This window comes from Vidua chalybeata, chromosome 3, assembly GCF_026979565.1.
Source record: "Vidua chalybeata isolate OUT-0048 chromosome 3, bVidCha1 merged haplotype, whole genome shotgun sequence".
NCBI lineage: Eukaryota > Metazoa > Chordata > Aves > Passeriformes > Viduidae > Vidua > Vidua chalybeata.
In genome coordinates this window covers 45,169,187-45,192,802 of record NC_071532.1, presented here as the reverse complement: position 1 = coordinate 45,192,802, position 23,616 = coordinate 45,169,187, and the positions used below count along the sequence as shown (strand labels likewise).

Here is a 23,616-nt window from a genome sequence, read left to right as displayed (position 1 = left end):
ATTCAGAGATAAATAGGAAAAAATCTGTCTTTGTTTTTTGCAATAAAGGGCAGGAGATACTTTATTTCCCCCTGAAAATTACTGTTTTACAGACACAATCAGTAAATTTAACAGCCTAAAAAACCCATTAGCATACACAAATGTATGTGTAAGTATAACCTTACCTTAAATATAATATTCATGAATACCAATTTTTTTAATTTCTTGGGTCTAAAACTGTAGTTTTCAAGTGACATGTTATTATCACCTGCTCTTGTACATTGTGCTAGTATACAGGACACGTGTCAATGTTGATTTCTTTTGATGCAACTATTAAAGGCGTGAACTGCCTGTATTGGTTGACTGCTTACAACACAAAAATTCAAGGAAGTTGCATTTGAAACAGTTGCAGGAAGTTCAGTAATTTTCAGTAAAATCTAATAATTTTTTTCAACTTTGCCTATAGTTAAGACAAATTTAACAGTATTAAATTGTACCCCACAGTGTGTATTTTTATAGTATGCAGACTGCTTAAATAGTATTATCCTGTTAAAAGTGCACACTAGAGGGTTTTTTGTGAATTATCTGTTAAGATAAACGCTCTCCATGACAAACTTAGTGCATCAAACAGGAAATAAGTCTCTGGGACTCACAGAAAGCCTACAGCCTACAGAGCCTACAGAGGGGATTGCATAAACCAGAATCTGAAGGTCTGTCAAGAATATCTTTGACTTGGAACCTGAGGTTAAAGAAACATGTCACATTTATTCTGGTATTTACACAAAGCCCATTTGAATTTGTTTAGAAGATAAAGGAATCTTGAAATATCTCTCAGACTCATTAGCTATATATTTTTCTACAATATGTGCAAAACGAAAATAGCCTGTACTTATATGTGTCAAACAACAACTATTGTAATGTTGTATATCCAAAAAGAAACATCACTACAACTCCTCGTTTCTAAATCTTATCTAAATCTTAGACACAAATCCCAGAAAGGCTGAAGGAAGTTGTTCCAAATAGGGAGGAAATAGAGCTGTACTGAACATTCCAGTCTGGGTGAAAGTGGTTTAAAAAATGAATACAAATTGTAGTTGCTGTACCTATCCCTTGCACTGTCACCAGTTTGCCCAGTCTCTGGCCTCAAATCTTGCAAAGTTTGAGAGAATTTTACCAGAACTGTGAACAGGATACCAAATTCAGCAAAATTCACAGAACTGAAAGCTTGGCTTTTAAGAATACAGCCTTAGTATTTTTAAGTGATTATTCCCTTAATTGTATTTTTTCTTAGGTATAACTGAATACTGATACAGAATTTTTTTTGTGTCAAAAAATGTGACCTGTAAATAAATGAGGGAGAGCAACAGAACAGGAGGAAGTCCAGCAGAAAAGACCAAAAACAGTACCAAAACATTTCATTAAGGAAAGGGTAGCTTAATCCTCGTTTGAAGTGGTTGAAATTAATTTAGGGATTGATAAAAAGACTCTATGATAAAGACTTAAAATGCTACCAAAACCAGCTCGTTTCCATTCTGAATGTCTCTTTTTATTTGTAAAGATTGGCATTACAATTGAAAAGGACTCAAAATGGAGTAATGTATACATCATTGGTGTTTCGTGATGCAACTGATGGGAGTCCCTGAATGGATATTGCTTCAGCTTTGCTTTTAAAAAATAATTTAACAAGAAAATCTTCAACTCCACTATCGATCACAGGTGGCAGAAATGAATGAAAGAAAAAAAAAGAAACCAAAATTACTGTCAAATTCATAACATATATTCATATTGTTGGTTGATGACACTTGTTCCAGATGTACAATAAAGCCCACAACACTTTATTACTATGGATATAATTATTGTGAATGTTTTTTCATGTTGATCAACTTGTTTCTGAAGGTTGTTTTTGATTGTTTTAAACTTGCATAATAAACATGCAATGAAACAATTCTTGTTAAAGTGTTTTTTGCAGCTGTTTTGTATTCATACAAAGATTTCATAAAGTAGCAGTGTTGTATCAGAGCATTACCAAAATAAGAGCAAAAAGCTAAAGAGGAAGGTAAATGTGAAATGAACTTGATGAGAATAACCTAATCTTGTCCTGAGACACTCCAGTCTTATTAAAAAGATGTGCACAATCAAATCCCTTCCTCCCAAACCCACCAAAACCACAAAATAAGTATTAAATTGGAAGGGAAGACATAAAGGAAAAAAATTATGTCATCATGCACTTATCTTCTGCATAGCTCAACCCACATATAGTAAGGCACTATTTCCCCACAACTTAGAGTCCACAACAATCTTTTATGGTGCTCTGTGAACTATATATAGTTCCTTCCAGGATGATGAAATAAACAGACCAAATGAGTGTTGCTACCATGTCACCCCATGTGTGATCTTTTAGACAAGGGTATCATCTGGCAGTTTCAAAAATAAGCTGTCTCAAGTCTCTACTTGTGTGTGCATGTTATGTATAGGGACATCTTTTGTCTGTGCAAGTGGTTGGTTTGGTTCCAAAGTTGCTGTAATTTTTCATTGTTCTTTACTCCAGTGTTCTCAAAGCAAATACACAAGAAAATAAAAGTGCAGTTGGGTCATTAAAAACAGAGCTTTGGTGCTCCAAAATGCACACAGCTTTGGGGATTTAAGAAATCTTTTAGACATTCCAAAAAGAGCTGGGAAATACATGGGTATTTATGTCCAGAAATCCTCATTTTTCCTTAGTTGAGCTGGTCTTCATATTGTTTTCGGAAGCAATCACCAGCAGGGAAAAACTCCCAGCACCGTTCTTGATACATTTTCCATACATATGATTCCTGAAAGAAACACAGTTTAAATTATTTAACTTTATTTAATGAGAAATCATCAACCATTATTTTTTTTTCTGTTTTATTTATATATCACTTCACTTTTTTTTTGATTCTGTGCACACAAGGTTGTTGAACATCAATCTGAAAAATCATGTTAATGACTTTGATTCATTTAGAATAGCTTTTAGGTTTTTGTCACCTGGTCAAAAAGCCCTATAGAAATGCACAGAAGAGAACCAGGTAGTTTAGTTCTTTTAGCACATCAAGGAGCACTTTAAAGATCAATTAAAACTGGCCACAAGACAGATAAGCAGGGTAAACAGAATATTTTCTGTCATAGAAATTTGATTGAATTTCTGCATCAGTCATTTCAAAACATGTCTACAAACTAGGCAAACCAAAATGACCTTTACAGTCAGTATTTTCAGAGTCAGTGGCATTCGGTATTTCTTCCTTTCTGATTATTTGTTTGGGTAGAGTTCTGTCTTGAGATGTTCCAAAGAGTAGTAAAGAACATGTCAGTTTATTTCTATTTTAATCATACCACTTAAATGTGGTTTTGATTATGAAAATTCCATGGTAGAAACGACATATGTTATACCAGTTACAGAACCATAGAATTATTTAGGTTGGAAAAGACCTTTTAGATCATTGAATCCAACCATAAACTAGTGCCAAGTTTATCACTGAAGCATGTTCCTAGAAGTTACGTATTATGAAGTACTCTCAATTTTCAAACTATCACCTATCACTATCACAGTATCAAAACTGAATAGTTAGTAGATATCTGTCTTCAGGGAATACAGTAGGATGCACTGCCAAGAAAAGAGAAAGTGCATATAAAAAAGACTTTCAAAAATCTCAGTTAGTATGAAATTCTCAAATGATAAATGGATGTTCAAAAATAGCAAAGCAAACACATAAAATCTTGTACTGGACAAGGCTGAGATTTATGCAAAGAAGATGATGCACACATCAGAGTTCAGAAAGAGTAAGCTATATAACTTTATAGCAAATCATCCTTCTGACCCAAGTCTGTAGGGATATATATGTGATACTATTCAGTTCTTTTGTGTTTTGATCTGCAACACAGGAAAGAAAAAGACAGTAAATGTCATACATTTCTTAGTGACTTTTAACATACTTAAAGGAAGTTGAAGAGGGCACCAGAAGTTTGAAAGAGCAGAGAAGAACACAGTAGAAACCTCCAGAGGTTTTTATTTTAAATATATGCACAAGTTCTTTCATATGGACTTATTCAGGAATGTAGACATAGAAGATTATATGCAGATGATAGTAATAAAATACAAATACTATTAAAAAAAGAATCAAAAGGGAGAAATGAAGCGTGTTGCTTTCATAGACTACTTTAATATTCTGTTTCTCATTTTTGTTTATAGTATGTACTTATATTTTGTGGAAATAACAACTTAAAAATAACAGGTTGAGATACCAAAAAAGGAATAGAAAGTGCTTCAGAATCGATACACCCTAACATAAAGCAACCAAAGTCTTCAGAATTGCTTAGAAGAGTGAGAGTTAGGTTCCACACCATACAGGGGCTATCCATCAGAAAAATCTTAGTTTTTCCAAGCCTGAATGATTTTTATTTTAGAATCAGCTGACATTAATAGAGTTGTTCAACCTACCTGTCCTGTATGCTCGGTTTCATCTTTGTTAATAAGATACATCAGAAAAAACCTACAAGCAAAGAAACAGCTATTATGAATAGAGTGTTTGGAAACATTAGACAAACCACAAGGAGATGGATATTCTTTAGCATGTACAGTGATAATGCTGTTCATGGACTTACAAGTTCCAGATTTTTACCTATGATAATATTCTGAGACAGATTAAACACTGTTGGCATTCATTGTTCAATGAGTTGTTTATTAAAATGCATGATAATCAGTTTGACTTACTGTAGTTAGCAACTCGGTTAAAATGAAGATTTTCTAAACTTTCTAATCCAAAACTTACAACAGACAACATTTTCTTTTCCATGAAAACCCACTTGGAAGCAGACAGAAAATGGTCACTGGTAATTTCTTTTTTTCCTCTTCCCACACTGAATAAAAAATGCTGAAGATATCAAAGGAATTTCTGTTGCTGGAATTTCAGGTTGGGGGTATTTTAGTAGTGTATGTAAGATCAACATAAGCAGAAAAGAACTTGTAATTTTAAAAAAAAACATTAGCCTTGAGAGTTTGAGCTGACATTCACTGGATGATAATTTCAAAATTTCACCCACAAGAGACATTCTCTCCAAATATATGTAAAAACATAAAATATGATCATGCACAGAAAGAAAAAAAAAATTCTTCAGGCTGAGGCACTTTAAAGCAAGTACACTATAGTATGCTATTTGTTCAGTATTGATTAAATATAGGAACAAAACCCCCTATGACAGTGCATCCAATGTATTTTGTCTGCACAACCTGTTTTTCAGGTGGAAGGTTTTCATAGCCATGTTTGACTTTTCAGTCTCATTATTTTGTGCATATACAATGCCAGTTTGAAAACACAAAGACACAATCCATCCCCTGCTTCATACTGACTGCACTAGTATGAAATACACTCTGGCACTGGATTTCCATACATGAGAGGAACAGCATGATATAGTGGTTGTAGACCTGATAATTGGCTTTATTTAGTTTAGTGGTCACTGATGCCCTGCTTGGATTTTCCAAGTTGGACCTGATGCCCTTGGTTGATCCCTCTCATCTCTAGCTCCCCCTTACAGTTCCCCAACCTCCCTTTGTCCCTGGTTCTCTTAGTCAGCACTCCACACAAAATATTTTGTTCAATCTAAGTTTTTTTGTTCTCTCTTTCCATCAGTCTCCAGGCCAAGTCATATTGCTCCTCTGTACCTTATACACCCCATACAATTTTACAATTTATGTAGCCTCTGCAGCCATATACGAAGTTTATTTCTACCTACAACCTCATACAAATTTCTTGTGCCACAACCAAGCTGGAAAGCAGGATATGAAACTTAATTTATTCCTTGCTGTCACTGCCCCAGAATAATACATTCAGAAAGTACAAGTGCACATCAAAGCCGAACAACACTGACCATTACTTATGCAAATGAGGTAATCAGGTACCTGCAGAGGCTGCAAGGATCATGACTTAGTGAGGAGTGCATTTTTAGTGTACTCACAAATAATTGGCCAAGTTGTGCTCCTGTAGTGTGTGTGTTTCAAAGCCATGAGGCACTGTATCAAAGTAGTCATTTCCTATTCCACAGATAAAGCACTTCGTCTAGAAGAAAGAATATAGACCACTTCAGCACTACATATAACACCTTCCCTCCTTTCAGAAAAGGCAAAAAAGTAACAATTTTCTTGAAAATAGCAATACATCATATATAATATGCACTGAACAAAAAGGCTTTTCTTTTAATGATTCAAACTGGATACCTCAGTTATAGAAGCTTAGAACCACTTGAATATTGAATAGAAGCTTAGCTACCATCAGAAGAGCTTCTTACTGTTTAAAAAAATAAATCTTTGCCAGCTCTAAGTGAACAGGTATCAGGAAACAGAATGGTATACAATGATCACAGTAGACTTTTCTTAATGTTAAGCAGCACTTACTGTAACACATGGCAAATATTTACCTCAATCCTTGTCCAGCTGAAACTGAATATGCTCCAAGTTCACATTACAAAGTGAAGCTGGTTTGCAACACTTTCCTGACTTCTTACATGCACAGTTCAATGACAGAATAGAAAACCACGAAGTACAAGATACTTTAACACATATAGTAACCAAAGAAAATTACATCTGAGATGAAATGTAACATCACAGTGTTAACACCCTGCATTAGAAACCTCTAGTTTGAATATCCAAAAGACTTAAATAGCCACAGACATGCAATTCATTATAATTCACATTATATGGTATCACACCATGCACAGGACTGTATTTTTCTCTTAGTTTGAAAAACTATCCACTAGCTAAATTGTATTTTTACTGAAAACACATACTCGTGAAATCTGAGAATTGGTGTGGTTCAGCAACTGAATGCTCTTACCTCCATGTCTTCCTTAACTTGCTCTTGCTGATCTCTTAACTCACCAAAAGCATCAATAATTAAACCTAGGGTTTAAGTTAAAATGATAGTTAATGTTCAATAACAATTGTGACAAAGAATATCTGGAAATCCAGGGATAGCATAACTCTGATAAAGACTATTAAATGAGAATCTTCTGCAGAAATACTAGAAACCAATATACATCCCAAAGGCAACAAAACCATGAAGAAAAAAGAGCAAGCCAAAGAAACACCAGTAGCATGTCTGGCAGTACCATTTTGAATTATAAAATGGGACAAGCAGACTTCTGGTTTATTCCCAGTGCTATAATCTTGACTTAGTACATTAAGATATACATGGGTTTACAGTGATTAAGGCCCTACTATAGAAAAAATAACACTGTACATTTAACAGAGATGAGATATTTATTAAATGGCAGATGCAGAGAGGCCCAGAGCTCCATACATCCTCTCTCAAGATGGTTGTCATGTAGCCAAAGTTTTCACTATTGGAGCTCTGACAGAATTAAGGGGTCATTTGAGGGAGAAACAGAAAGAAGAAGAAAAAGAATCACGTGCTCTATGGCTCACACTGTAAACTGCTTATAACCTTCCCTTCGCTTACTCCAATACAAATAAGGACTAACTCCACAATGACTGTTGACACTCCTGTACCCAAATCTGGACATATAAGGACTCTATTCTTCAGCCACTCACAAAATGAAGAAATGAACCACATGAGATATCCCCATTCAGGGTATAAAAAAATTTCCACCCTCCCCAAGCCCTTTAAAAAACCCTGTTGTTTGAGTAAGAGTAATAAACAATTTACCAGAAGCTCAAAGTTGCTTCTTGAATTTCCTTGTAGTGAGGGAGAAAGCACCCTTACTGATGTCAAAATTATCCTAAGTTAGCTGTCAGCTGACAGAAAGCAACGTATCAGTATTTATGACAGCAAGTGAACTCAGCAAAACTGTTTATCAATTTTTCTAAAATTGAGAATATACTTCTGTTAACTTGTGCGAAGTTTCATAAAAAATGACATTTAGGGCATTCTTGACAATATTTTAAAGGTATAGTAGGAAAAGAAACAGAGGTTTAAGTACTGCAGGTGATATCAATAAACATAATTAATGTAAACATAATAAAAAAAAAATCCTTGACATGCCAAAATAAGGTATCCACTATCCAGATTACAACAGTGAGAAACACTATCAGTCAAAGAGTTTCACTGAAATTCCAAAGCTAACTAATGGCAGCTAACTTTCCACCGTCATTAACCAGGCTATACTAAAGCTGTTTCTTATCAAGCAATTTTATACACTGTTCAATTAAGGAAGCATCACACAAAACAGCAATTTTGTGTAAGAAAAGATTTAATCTCTTAAAGCTATGGTCCAATTTTCACACCACTATTACCAATCTGAAGATCTGCCAGATAGTCAAAAACTTATGATGTTGGCAGGGAGAATACTGACAGCAGTACTGATTTTGTCCATGAAAGCTCATGTAGGATGGGTTACACTGAAGGACAATTTTAAGTTGTGTCACAAGATTTCTGTATGAGGCTTTTAGAAAGGGCAGTGACAAGACAGAAACTGCAGTGACATCAGTATTCCTAGGGCAAAACATTTATTTTGTTTCTGTTGATCCAGTTAGAGCCTGCTGATTTTACAGAGACCCAGAAGAGCAGTGCATGAGAGTCAGCTGGGGGTGATTTTCTATATAAACCTATCCTTTGTGATCTGCCCTGCCGTTCTGTCTGAATCTTAGGTTTGTGATTACCACAGCACTGAGATCTTTGTACTGCCAAATAATGCTTTCAGTCCCACTATGGATTACAAAAGCATACCTTGGATAATTGCAAGCAGGATAACAATCACAAAGAAGAAGAAAGTGATGTCAAAGATAATCCGATAGATTTCATATTCATCTCCTGCTGGATCTTCTATTTCATCACCAATGCCTCCTCCTGCACGTACTCCAACATACATATGAAACATATAGCACTAGAAAAGACAAAACAAAGGGATACAAAGGTTGTTTGCAGCTAAAAGCAAAAATACCCAGTTTTACAAATTCAGTAATTGGTAGAACTGGTCTATGGTCTAGGAACTATAACATGTCAAGCCATCTTTTTCTCTCCTATGAGATTATGCATATTTCTGATGGAGGGGAAATGCTACTGTGCAGCTGAAGCTGCAGTATTTCATGTTCTATCATTACGTAGCAGTTCAATAAAGTCAAAAGTTCATCTACCAGAAGCTCAGCAGCACCCCATGATTCATGTAAATTCATTTCACCAGTGTAAATAGGAAAAAATACCATCACCACCATAGCCATCTCCTTTTCCAATTTCCCAGGTCAAAAGTGACTGGTTTTAGTGTTTCAAATTCAAATTTAAAAATAAACAACCCTCCTCCTCTAGCCACCTACAACCTACAAAAAACACCTACAACCCAGCAAAACATCTTTGTGAATGCTTGTGCAGAGAACAGGCTAATTATTGAAAATATCTGAGAATAATACGGTGAAACTATGATATGAAAAGTGGTATAATAGGTCTATAAGAACAGTTGCCTGGGATGATGACAATACAAAATTTCCAGTTTTATCAGGTTATAATTTAATAGAAAATTATGGTATCGTTCTCTAGAGGTCTAGAGTATGCAATTGTTTTTTTCTTTAAGCATCTTTGCAAACTAGAGGTCAAGGGTTCTCACCCTCTATCAAAAAATAGTGATGACAATAACTAACTCCTAAAGCCTAACCATACAAAAAATCCATTCTTCTATTTCTATACCACACTGTCCCCAAAATTCCTTCTTTAAGAAATTGATATAGTACCATATAATGCTGAGTAACCCTTGCCTGAAAAATCTAAATATTTCTAAAGATAGTTTATACTCCAAGACTAAAAGGTAATAATTAACTTAATGACTGAATGTAGTGTTACTTATGTAAAAGGTTTTTTTTTGTTTATTTCTAAAAAGCTATGTATAATAATTTTATTTTAAATCCCATTTCAAGACTTAGTGTTTTTACAAGACACAGCCCTGATTTTACAGCATACCACATCTTATTCTAACTCACTCCTGTACAGTATTAAAGCCTTGTGGTATGAGTATTGTCAGAGAATTACAGAGTAGGTCAGATCACATCACTTCATGATATCTCTGCTCCAAGCAAGGCCCAAACAACCTCAAAAAAAAATTGTTTTAGGCTTTATCCAAGTCAGTTCATTACAATTCCTAAGGATGGGAACTGCAACAACCTCTCTGAGTAACGTGATCCATTTGGCTCCCCTCAGTCAGAACACATTTTTCCACTTTATGTCCACAGTCTCCTGTCATGTACTTTCTGTTAGGACTTGGATTTGTCTTCCCAATAATCTTTCTGCAGACTCTGGTAACTCCTCTCACACACCCTCCACCCTGAGACTTTCTCTTCTCTAAGCCAAACAAGCCCAGTTCCCTCACCTCTCTTCCCACAAGCAAGTGCTCCAGCACCTGACAATTTAACAGCCCTTCACTGATTTGTGTTCCAGTTTATCTGGTTTTGGTGTGCTAAATGTCCCAAACCAGACAAAAATACAGACATACTACTTTGCTTCAACAGTTTATCTATTTATTTGGCTTTTAAATGTTGTTGACCCCCTGGAAGAGATTCATATTGCATAGCACACTGAAATATATTTACCTGTTGTACATGATTGATTGTTTTTTGAGAGATATTAAGGGCAATGCACCTTGGAAATTCTTTGTGGTTTAAGCTCTACCTACTACCCACAACTCCAAAGTCTGGCACTGTCTTGGTACAAAATAATTTAAGGCAGCTCTGAACACAGTAGTTACTGAACAGCCTATTAAAGATAACTATGGCAATTTATGCTATGAGAAACTGATGGATTTCAAAGCTTAAACAAGAGTTTAAGTATTTGCATTACTTATGAAAATTCTTGCCTATAACTGACCCTCCTCCTGAACAACCTGTCAAATTTCAAGATTCAGAAGTGCTGCCCTTTAGCCAGCTCAGCTTCACAGCGTGTAATTGTTTTGCATTTTTTGAACAGCTATAGCAAAGCATAGTACCACATTTCTTTTACTCCCTTATGGAGGAGTTTTTTGAGCATACACAAGATCTATCTATTTGTTGAGGATGTTCATCATATGTGTCCCTGTGTTTTCAACTGCAGTCTTCCCTACCTGCTGGCTAATGATATGACTGTATGAATACCAATTAACGAGAAGGTCAGGACAAAACCACAAAAGCTTGAGAAAAAAGAAAAAAACCCTAAAAACCAGAAAGCAAAGCAAGACTTACGGTTAGCATATCATCACATTTCATGTCTGGCATGTCACCATCTTCACTCTTGTTGTAGAACTTGCGGAAAAAATTGAATGCCACTACTGTATACAAGTATACCACTACTGCCAGTAATCCTACTGTTAGGACAAGCTGGAAGACAAAATTACAGAATGGGTGTCACCGCTAAGGGATTGTGATTCATCTTTTCTTTAAAAAAAAAAAAAAAAAAAAAAAGAAACTAACAATAAACTGTATGTAGTAGCAGCAGAAAAACTTTTAGTCTTTATATATTTTTGTAATGCGGAATAATATATCTGCATATTCTCATGCAAAGATTATATATTTCCTTTTTTTTTCTTTTTTGATCAAATAATTACAAAGACAATAGATACACAAGGAAACAATGATTAGAATCATATAGAATCCCCAAAATCAGATGAAGATCTGAAAATTCACTACCTAATAGTAATATTACTATCACCTAGTGCATAATTAATTGAAATACAGTTATCAACTAATTTAATATAAAAGCAACTTTATTTTTACATGTATGAAATTACATATAAAAAGAACCCTGTTCCTAATATTTTAATATCTCAGAAAAGCAGCAACAAGTACTCCACTGCTCAACTGCAGCATCATTCAGATTTTGCTCTGAGCTTAATGGAAAGCAGCTGGGAGGGAGCTTCAATATCCTGTAAATTGATATTTCACTTGTGTAGCTCCCAGATCTAAAAAGTTCCTTATAAATAATTCCCCCTTAATTCACAGGTAATTTGCTAAAACTTCAGGAATATTTTCAGAAGGGAGAATACTTTTGCTTACAAATCCCATTGTCTAGCTTCATCATCAATTCAAGTTCTAGAGCTCATGATGAAAGAACATTTCTGTTGTCAACCTGCAGAACGCCTGACTCAAGTAATGACATGATCTTTCCTGTGTACTTCCTGAGTAAAAACACTGAAAAGAGATGACAGTTGATACCTGTTTGCCATTGTGGGTGACTGATGACAGGATAGTTCGCAATGTCTTGAATCCCATTGCAATGTCAAGGAGATGAGCAGCAAAGAAAAAATTGTTGTAATGGCCAAGGACTGACATGGTCATGTACCATGCTAGGTAAAGGAAAGACTAACAGAAAAAACAAGTAAATTCAAAATAGAATTCATGGCTTTCATCTATAACTTAATTCAAGACAATAAGGAAAAGTATAAATTTCTCAAATATGCTTTTCTTTAAATAGAAAACCATTCTTTTTAAACAGAGAATTTTCTAGATATTGTTGAGAATTATCTATTCATGCAATAACATTAAATCCTCAAATACAAAGTCAACAAGATATGGGCAAAATAAAGAAATTCAGAATTTATACTACAAAAACTAATTTTGAAATTCTTAAATCCTTATTTGTAAATGTTGCTACTGAAAAAAAAGAATTTCTGATTTAAATTACTTTTAAAAATAATTTCTAAACAATTACATTAAAATATTAATGCCCAAAGTTAGTTAACGACAATTACAGAACTGTGCAGGCAACAAAAAAATTTTATAATTAATTTGAGCTACTAAAACTCCTATTTAAACACATAAGTATTATTTAAGTAACCATGAATATTAATTTCATCTGATCCTCTATCAATTAATTTTTATTGAACTTAAAGACAAGTATTTATAAGAGAAATTATACTCCATCCCCTAAAAAAAATATTAGTCCCAAACAAACACTGTTTACAGATCATGCTGTCTCTAGACATAGAGGCTTACTGTTTCCACTTTTCCTGAGTACCTTCAGATTACACTTTCATTTTCCATCTGTCCTAGTTTCAAAATAATTTTTCCCCATTTTTCTTACCAGTAAATTAAGTAACTAGGCAAATAAATAATTGTAAAACTGAAAAATCATATGATGACTGACTTAAACTGCATTTTAATATTCTTGTTTATCTCTCTTTGTTTATTTACTTTTAAAGACTCCCTTTTTCAAATTTTTGAAATAATTTGTATCATTCTGTGGCACATCTTATTACTGGTTTCAGTGATAAAAATTTAACAATTTGAGATACATTAACTATATTGATCTGACTGTGCTCCAGGAATATTCAAGTGTTCATAACATTTATGAACAACAGGAAAAATGGCAATTAGCATTTATACAGTCAGTTTTCTAATTCTACAGTGCAGTGCTTTCTTATTGCTTCTAATAAAGCATATCAGAAATAGGGCAGGAATTGACTGAGGTTCTATTAACTACTACCAATTTAACTGTGAAAATATTTTGACAATGTCTCTTTAAGCTTTCAAGATTTTCTTCTTGTAGTAAAATAAATAGAATCCAGAGTATTTCACACCTCTCATTGAAGCACTTTGCATTAACAAGTGCTTAATTCATTTTAGAACATGAATATATAGATATATGTATAAATTGAGAAACTTACATTATCGGTGAAAACAACTCCTAATTTCCACATCTGATACTTAACATCAATGGAATTTAGCCTGTAAAAATAATAAAAAAAAGCATTTTATAGCAAGACACAGCTGGAAAACATTAAACACAATCTGTAGGAAGTGCATTGTCACATAACAGGAGTCAACAGCTGATCAATTTCTTCAAAAGCTGAAATACATTAGAACCTTGTTCTAATTCAGACTTTTACTCTGGAATGAATCTGTCAAAAAAAAAGGCGAAGATCAAATTCATAAGTACTATTTTGAATTCATCAGACCTAATGCTGATTGTTTTCTAAAATATTCTCATGCATACAAATGAAATAAGCTGTCTTTAAAATCCATGGAGAAAAAAAAATATTTTTAATGCAACCCACCTAAGCTTGAAGTAGCTAGTCAAAAAAGGTAACTGAATTTCCACCCTAAAATGCCAATTCTTTACCGTATTATTATAGCATACCTTGAGTGACACAATTGGATGACATTAAAGACAGACAAATTTAGATCAGATGAATCTCAGAATTTGTTCAGAAAATTGACCCATTTTTCTAAGGATATAAGGAAAATCATTAATGAAAATATGATAATTCTTACGAGTTAATGAGTTTTGATATAGGTACTGAGGAAAACCTCCTATTAATGTTACTTTTTTAAAATAGAAAGCATCCCATCAGATAAAAAACATTCTTTATTAACTGTCAACTAGGTAGGAAATACCCTTTTTTTTTACACTGTGTCAAAATTTTGAGCCAGGCACTGCACAACATCAGCAGGTGATACTTCATCGAGAATGGTGCCACTTGACCATTGCAAAAAAGAGAGCCTTGAACCAAAACAAAACAATGAGTTATAGGGTGTGCGTCAGCTTTCTGTGTGTTTTGAAGACAGAGCACAGAACAGATTATTTTGAGGTATCCTGCACAAAGCCTCTGCAAGAATCCACTAGGCTTAAGATTCCCAAGTAAATAACCAAGGGAGGAGTTATTTTACATTAGCATCCATAAGGGGAAAGGTTTGAAACTGAGATTCCTATATGTGCATCAAAGGAACAGGCTGGGCATTTGGACATTAACAGTGACTATGCCTCTGTCTCAACCACAACAGCTGAAGCCCCTACCCACCTGCAGATATACACTTCTACTTAGACAAATAGGCACATCCACACTTTTATAAGTCCTGTAGTGTCATCATAGCAAGCGTAAATCTTGAGACTTCAGGTGTAAAAATTACTGCAAATACAATTCCTTAATTTTTCACTAGCCATTACGGGCAAGAGATACACTGCCACTTGAGGAAAAAGTCTCCTAGCTTTCCAGGAACAATCCTGTTCTCTGAGATACCACATTACTAAAAAGGTAGCATCTCTGAGATACTACATTACTAAATGTAATGAAATTGTTACAAAATATTACTACATTACCCACTCCAGAATATTTTGAAAACTCAGATTATTGTTTCTTATGGCAAGTAAGAACAAGACCTTTTAAATTCTTCCACATTCTGAGGCCAACTGCATTCATTGTTTGTACATTTCACATTTAGGATATGGTTTAATTTCTCCAATTACAAAATTACACAATTTCTCCAACCTACAAAAACTTCAGATCTTCCAGAAGAAATTTACAATTTTTCTATTCCTGAATGTGGAAGAATTCTTCTACCATTTGACAGAAGCCCTGCTTATTTTCCAGATTAGCCTTATGTCAAAGGTTGCTGCAGATGCTTAAGCCTTATCTGCCTCTTCTATTGACTCTGACTAAACTAATGATCACAGAAACAACAGCAGTTAGAAAGGTAAAGGGACAGGGAAATAATAATGGCATCTCTGAAAATTAACTTTTATGTTTGTGTCTTCCACATTATTTTTTCAGATATACTACATCCATAATGCATCTGATTTAACACCATCCACCCACAAGAAGAAACTAATTCAATAGAAAAACAGCACCACTATCTCAATCTCAGTGTGCAAAATTTAACTGTCTTTACTGTCGAATATACAGGGAAGCTCCAACCGCATCATCTTTCCAGGTTGGTTATAGTTAAATAATACTGCAACATATTTAAATCATTATTTAAATATTAAAATATTTATACATTTAAATAGATACATTTTAAAAATATTCAAGACTACATTGATGAGCTGGATGGCTCTTCACGAGTCAGTAAAATGCAGATTTTTTTTTAATGCAGTATATCACTGGGACAGGCAGAAGCTTTTGAAGAAGCATCCTCACCTGCAAGCAGAGTGCTTTAAGTCCCTTGCAAAAAGACATGCAAATCCCAGGCTATTTTTCCAAAGGAAAGGGAGAGAAAAAATAGGAGCTAGGGGTCAAGGAGACCTGTTTACTTGTATTGAAGATGAAAATGCTGCTCAGTGCACTTCCCTTCTGTGTTGTGAGACACAGCTATCTGGTTGCCACCTCCTCATGGCACAGGGAGGAGCAGAAGCACCAGAGCTGCAACCTGAACCAGGTCACACCATTCTCTATTTTCTTCCCAAGGCACTGCAGTAAGGGGTCAGTTCCAATGCTTTTCCTACCTCTCTCTTCCCTGCATGGTGATTACATGTCAAATTTGGAATCTGGAATATGTGTAAGTTTTAATAGCTTCATTAGTATTCCTTTTTGAAACTTTTAAAAAGTGGATAAACATACCTTCCTGAAGAGTATATTTTTTTATGCGACTGGTTCTGCAAATTTTTATAGTATTTTTTTATTTTCCTGTAACATATTAATCTGATATGAGTATGAAATGATTCCTCCAGGGAGAACATGAAAGATGGATGAGGTCATAATTTTTTTTTTACTGTATATGACATGGAGGAGATATTAGAGATGTTAAAAATAAAGGCATCCTTCACACATGAGTCATAAACTAAATATTTCATCGGCCTTCTTCAACTGCTTAATTCTGGTCTGTTTTTTCAAGATTATTCACAGAAATATTATTTAAATGTTTCTCCCCTCATACGAGTATAAGCACACAGGGAAGGGAAAGTAGTTTTATTTTGTTTTTATACCAATAATAAAAGTAGTAGTTTTTTTTCCTAAACTCAAGTATGGGTCCTACTGTAATACAGCAGGAGCAAAACAGCGTGGAAGAAAGCATTCCAGAAAGTACTCCTGCCACAGTATTAAATTTTGTTTAATACTGAAATGCCACAGAGTCCTTGAGCTTTTACACTGCACCTGACTGACTGTTCAGACAGACTCCTGGTTTATTAATATCCATCATTTACAAAGATGGATAAAAGAGTCATCCTTATAAAATCAGCTCTTGCTTCAATGCACTTCTAATCTACCAGTAGTCTCACTGCCTACTTCTCATAATCCTTGCACACTCATAGAAAAAATGTTGCTTTTAGAGAAAACTTTAAATAAACTCTTACATCAGAATCTCTGTAGCATTAAAATTCCATCTGTTAAAATATGTTCTATCTAGTTGAATACCTTTTTTATAATGCAGAACTGGAAAAAACTTTTTTTGTAGTGCTTCATAAAAGCCTGTTCTACAAAGGAGAATTTACTACTCTGAAAGTCTAGGGGCTTCTCTTTATTTGTCTCCCAAATGATATATAAATGCATAGTTTAGGGAAAACAAATTATAAAAGGATGCGAAGATTAATCATCCAATTCCCAGATTTTACTGGTCACTAGCATTTAAATTTATTTCATAATTTCTTTATAATCAGAACACACAGTCCCATTTTTGCCTACTCTTTCCAGCAGAGCTGAACTGAAAACTTGAAAAGGAGATTCCAGCCCAGCTGTGATGACATTATCAAAAGAGTGCGAATGTGATGTATTCAAGCTGCTGTGCACCAAACTAAATCTACATACCTAAAAAACCAGAGGAATCCTGCATATACATTGTCTATAATTAAATAAATTTACTGTATCATTCAACATAAGAATTGATTTCTTATGCAAATACACATAAATGAGCAACAGATGCTTTGTCTGAATGACAAACCTTGAATGCTTGATTTTAACTTACAAAAAACTCCAACAAAATTTAAAAAAAGAAACAAACAAAACCCAAATCACAAACACACTGTAGGCAAATGCTTACACAGCAGAAAAGGAGCTATCCTTCTTTGGTTTTTTCTTTTCTCGAGCATCACTAAAATCAAGAGCAGCTTTGTCCATTCCTAGTAATTCACTGATCCTGTCACGGCCATAGAACTCACCATATTTATCCATTACCTAAAGGAAGGAATATTCAAAAATACTCATTAGTGGGGTAGATCAGCAGTTATTTGACCAGGATATGAAGACAAGAGGTTTAACATACAAGGAGCCTGAAAACAGTGCTTCATGACATTGTGATCACAAGATCTTGAACATAGAGTTACGGCAAATAACTATTTTCAGTGAATTTAAACTAGCCCCTATCTCTTTCTTACAAAATTCAACATGTTTCATAAGTAATTTTGCTGTAAATAAACATTTACTTGCTTTCATTCTGACTGAACACACAGCTCCTTCCTAAATATTATGTCTCTACTCATTTCAAAAAGAATAGTCAAAGAAATACAAATTTTTCTATAACAAGATCATAACTCAGTGTCTCCTGCAGGTGAGGAGGTATTTTGCCAGCTTTCTAATAGGAAAGGTTTCAAATATTTGTTGATAATTTTTTAGATTTTTAGAGAAGCTTTGTTCGTAGCAAGCCTGAAAACAGTGCTTCATTATATGGATTATTTTGTAGACTGGGGATTAAAATACAAATATATATAAAAGAAGACATTAATTGCAAAATAGTATATTTGAAGACAGTTAAATCATACAGCGTAGTTCCTCAGCCAAAACTAAAGCCTTACACATAACTTAAAACCATACTCCTTTCCTTTTGATTTGAGCCTTCCTTGACCATCTACAGTGACAGAAGCAATGTAGAATTTAATTTTCTTTCTCAAATACTCTGTGAGAGATACTGCTTCCCCTTTGCTTAGGCAGACAGATAGAAATCTCTATATAACTACCTAAAATATGAAAAATAATTTTTCCACAGCAAAATGAGTACACAATCTGAAGGAATTTTTTTGGTCACGTTGACCTAAGACTGTTACAAAGCAGAAGTGCTAAGAGTATTAAAAAACACACATTTCTAAAAGTATGACACAAGATTTGCATTGAAGTGTGAATGAGGGGTAAATCTGATCCAATAACATGCACACCCCCTTTTTCAATTGTGACCAAACACACTGAAAAGATTCTTTTTGCTGTAAGCTATTGTACAAGCATTAAATTTATTTCTTAAGAGCAATCTGATAAAACATTTTAAATGGCATTTTTAAGAATGCTCAAGCCTAGAGGACTCAGACCCAAATCTGAAACCCATAAAAATGAGTCACTGGTAAAAGCTCTCCAGATCACCTGTCAGACTAAGAGGATTACTGCCAAAGGATGCATACACTATGCATCCTATAAGTGGGATGCTATCGGATGTTACAGGGAGAAAGCAAAGATGGAGAAAGGGATGGATTTAGGTGACTTGGGGAAGAAAAGCCATGGGAAAATAGAGAGGTAAGGGACAAAAAAGGCCAGTGCATGTATATACCTTTCAGAGAGTTATAGTTGCCTGATTATGCCCTGTGCTTAAATATCTCAATTTGTCTTGTCTTCGTATTAATTACTTTTTAACCTTCTATTGGGTGAGGGACACCATTCTCTGCGTATGGAGGTGAATACATAAATACAGACAAGATATTTTATATAATTTGCATTATACATACAAGCACACACAAAATTCTTCATGTAATTTCATGAATGTATTTGAATTCCTGTTTTATACAAAATCTGTATGTAGAAAAAGTTTGAAATATATATAAAAGAAGTGGTAAGAATGTGCTAAGGAATTCTGTGTATTTTAAAATTGTAAATATGGAAATCTACACTGAATCAAAGTTATATTTCAAAGAAGTGTAATCCACATTCCTCCTAACATGAACAGAAATATGCTTTATAATTTTATTTTAACCTCATAAATATTTTTTAAAATAAGCCTTACCTTTCTTTTCACAAACTTGTCCCAATAGTTATTTGGAAAAGACCTGAAAAACACAGATAAACAAGATTACATTTTAGACAAATATATACCCACTCTATTTCTAAGAGTCTCTATGTGGTGGCTAACACCAGTCAGTCACTTGTGAACCCTCTGGAGTGAAAGCTGCCAAATGGTGTTCAGCCTACCATGTAAACGTGAGAAGCACAGCAGAGCCAATGCCTGCAGACAGGATTCTAGAGCAGCTACATCCCACACACGACCCCACCAGGCAGAGAAACAGAACTTTAAACATGTGATGCAAAGCACAGCTCACACCTGAACTGACAGCAATGCACAACCATCATCACTGTCCTTGCCAAAACAAACCCATCCCGCTTCTTTTTTCTTTTATGAAGAGAAATAATTTTAAGGCAAGATATTGGGAATGCATAAGATTAAATAGTAATAGTAAAAATTATAGTAAACATTAGCCTTGCAGGTGCCTGAAAATTTTCTATATCCTTGCTAGAGGTATATCTCTAATAAATGTTTATTTCAGACAAGATGAATGATAAGCATGTAACTGGGGAAACAGAAGAGCAATTACTTACAGGGCTATAATGAGACAGAGTAAGTAAAAACTCACTGTGTGTTGATTACAAGTCTATCCCACTGTCCCTTAATATCATCCTCTGATGGCTGCTCAGTTATATATAGCCCATCAAATTCCAATTTCCTTGCTACTTCCTTTTCTCTCTTAAAAATAACCAGTGGAACCTGCAGTTGAAAGAAAATACAGAAATTATGTAAAATGCACTGATATGTCTGCAAACTTTAAGAAAAGCTGGTTGTTATGAAGAAATATGTATCAAAACTGAAGAAACCAAAAACAGTACTTTAAAAGACTAAAAATTAAAAGACTTAACAATTCCCTAGAAGACAGAAAAGGTATTGATACACTAGGGTCAGGTTATTCAGAATCATTAAACTACAGCATACTAAACAGTTGTAAAAAGATGCTCAAAACATCTGAAGAGGGATCCTTCAGATAAAAACAGTTTTTCAGTGCTATGAGAGGATTAGAGGTAGTCAAGTGAAAGAGAGCTAAAATATTTTTTTAATCATTCGAAATTCTAGTTCTAAATATTATTTTGGGATGACATTTTTTTATTTCATTTTGATACCCAGAGAAGTTAGAGGCTTCTTTTATTTGTTAAAGAATTTTTGATGTTTCACAGTGGGAAACAAAGTGTTTTGCTGCAGAGAGCAAAGACGGTAAGCAACAAAAAAGAATTGTCAGCAGCTGAGACACCTAGCCAGGCTTTACCTACAGCTCTCTTTCATCAGCTGGATGACTTCAAAAGTACATTTCAAGAAGGCAGATGTAAATAGTGGTCCAATTTGAGTGAATTTTTCTAAGAAATCTGTTACCAGAAAAAAATAAACTCTACTCTTTCCTGGAACTACTTCACAGATCCCCAGAATTCACCCACCTTGCATTACCCACTTTGACTGTAATAGTAGTCAAGATTATTACTATTTCAGTATACTCATGGACATGAGTATAATGAAAATTAAGACTACTCAAGCAACATGGTGATTACAATAGATACAATAAAAAAGAGTTTCAACACTATTTTCAGACAGCTAAATGAGAAAAATGTAAGGGATTTCATGCTAAGCAATATTTAGAAGCAAACTTATTACACACATGCCTGCAGTTCAGAATATTTTGGACTTAAAGATCTCTAAAATAGAGACTGAAACCATATTTGAACCATATTTTTGTTTCAGAATTGGAAAGAAGTCAATTAATTAAGATAAATATTGATAGCAAAGTTTTTCCCTTTCTAGTCAGAGAATAAAAGTTTAAAAAATGTAGCATAAAAAGTCATAGTAGAAACAAACCAAAAAGTATGAGGTGTGAGAAGAAAACATGTCAAGAACCAGAAACCTAAGCTTTCATGCTGCATGGCAACCAATGGAACAAAAAAATGGTTTAGTATCTATTGACCTGTAGGGATGCTTAAAGTAGAGATAAAAAATCAACACTAAAAGTAGTAATATGATGACCATTTCCCTGAGCTACAAATGCAGATCGTGTCTTTTAGCACAGAATAAATTACTAGCCATTGAAAGAGGAAAAGAAAAATATTAAGGACCACATAAAACCTTAATAAAGCTATAAGGACAAATAAGAAGCTGGGTCATACCAAGAGTCCATTTAATTTAGCACTATCCTGCACTTGGACTTCCAGTTTTTGCCCTGGGAGTGTGTAAAAATGGGGGAAGAACATGTAAAAAAACTGCTCCCAGCACCAGAGATTTATGAAATTTGGTTTTCTTAGACCACAATTAGCATTTTGCCAACAGAAGTGGCATCTTTAATTTTCACATCCCTCACAGAGATCTTCTCCAAGATATTCCTTTAAAAGATGCTTAAGCTCCTGCCAAAACTCTACCAGCAGAGTGTGTTTGTATGAACAGCTTGCATTTTATAGAATCACAATATGCAGCAGCAGTAGTCCAAAATGCTGCATTCTTTTCAAATGACCTAATTGACAGATTACTAATTGACAGACTAGTAATCTAAAACTGTCATCTGTGTCATGTGCATTCACACCTTGTCTTTGGCAGTCACAAGCAGCTTCTGAAGTAGGTTACTACTGTAACTTTCTGACTGACAGCAAATCAGACTCTGGCCTACAGCCTCCTGAACAGATACATCACCTAACACACACTTTCTGTGTACATTACTAACAAAACAGATTTCTTTACACAGTGCCCCAACCTGCTTAAGCAGGTTGAATTTGTTCTTGCTAGACTGATAAAAAAAGAGTTAATTTTTTTTTTCTTACTTTCAAACAATAATACCCTATGATGCAGAAGAATGAGATGACTGTGTGTAGGATGGCCAAAATCCTCAGTGTGGGCTCCATGTAGCCACTGCTTTCTTCCAGTACATAATGCACTGCAATGACCCTCTCATCATCACTTTCCAGGATGTTCAACATGGTACTTTCACCATCAGATACCACAGGAAGCTCCTTTTCTTCTGTCACAGCAGATGTGGAGACCTGTTTAAAACACTTAATATTGCAACTGTATTCCTTTGACAGGAGCTTTACAATACTACAAGCTAAGTTGCTGAGCTGAAAAAAATTACACCAAAGACAATATAACTGTAAAGAAACTTTAAAGAATTCGTTTTTTTGCATAAAAATGTCCACAAAGAATACCTCAGCAAGACCTTTTCATCTTGTTACACCAGTCCATGAAAATTGCTTTTTCTTCTCTTTTTTCCACTGTCTGTCCATGTTACCAAATTTGGTCCATGATGAATTTTATCACTTTGAAGTCAAGAAAGGGCATGGCCCTCTCAGAAGAAGCCCCTGACAGTAGTCTTTATCATCACGGCTCTCTGCCAGAAAATTATTCAAGTCCAAAGTCCCTAGAGTTGCATTAATGCTACTAAAATCTTAACTAAATCAGTGATATTCTAGGCAGCTTAAGATCATGTGACTCCTGGATGTACATACCCTTTCAGGGAGAGCATAATGGCACAAGAAAACATCTAAACTGACATGAATTAGTTTTAGTTACCTATGAAGGCTCAGCTTGGCTGGTTCACTGTACTGGGAAACGAAGCATCGGAGGCAAGGGTGTGCCTCTCAGCCCACTGCCTTTGTCCCAGCACAATGCTCTGTCAACAACTATTTGTGTACTGGAAGTGTATCTTTACTTCACACAAACATTTCATCTGTCATCATGTTAGATTTCTGAAGTGGTAGGATGAAGCAGGTATTTATCCTGTTAGCTAGGCAGTTTTTCTGCATATTGACTACAAAACCCAGATGTTTTCCAGTGTGAAACTTAAAAAGTAGCATTTTGAGAAATTTACCTTATAGAAAAGAAGGATGAAGTTGATGGCAAAAGCAACAAATAACGCCAACATCCTCATGTTGTAAAAGTTTCGTGCAAAATAATTCTGAAAAGAGGACAGAACATAAATATACTTTGCCTAATAAAGATTCAACCATCAT

General features: G+C 34.6%; 1 protein-coding gene across 1 annotated transcript in view; it reads right to left on the bottom strand.

Moving 5' to 3' along the window:
- Positions 1–1,478: 1,478 nt before the first annotated feature.
- RYR2 (ryanodine receptor 2) overlaps positions 1,479–23,616 on the bottom strand; it is a 386,078-nt gene continuing 363,940 nt past the window's right edge. Inside the window, exons 93-105 of the mRNA XM_053937433.1 lie at positions 23,475–23,561; positions 22,432–22,650; positions 20,220–20,350; positions 19,595–19,637; positions 17,654–17,787; positions 13,567–13,627; positions 12,116–12,262; positions 11,147–11,281; positions 8,676–8,832; positions 6,825–6,889; positions 5,950–6,050; positions 4,436–4,487; positions 1,479–2,792 (exon numbers count right to left, since the gene is read on the bottom strand). Of these exons, the coding sequence (XP_053793408.1) occupies positions 2,697–2,792; positions 4,436–4,487; positions 5,950–6,050; positions 6,825–6,889; positions 8,676–8,832; positions 11,147–11,281; positions 12,116–12,262; positions 13,567–13,627; positions 17,654–17,787; positions 19,595–19,637; positions 20,220–20,350; positions 22,432–22,650; positions 23,475–23,561 (1,428 nt within the window). The 3' untranslated portion in view covers positions 1,479–2,696. The remainder of the gene's footprint in view (positions 2,793–4,435; positions 4,488–5,949; positions 6,051–6,824; positions 6,890–8,675; positions 8,833–11,146; positions 11,282–12,115; positions 12,263–13,566; positions 13,628–17,653; positions 17,788–19,594; positions 19,638–20,219; positions 20,351–22,431; positions 22,651–23,474; positions 23,562–23,616) is intronic.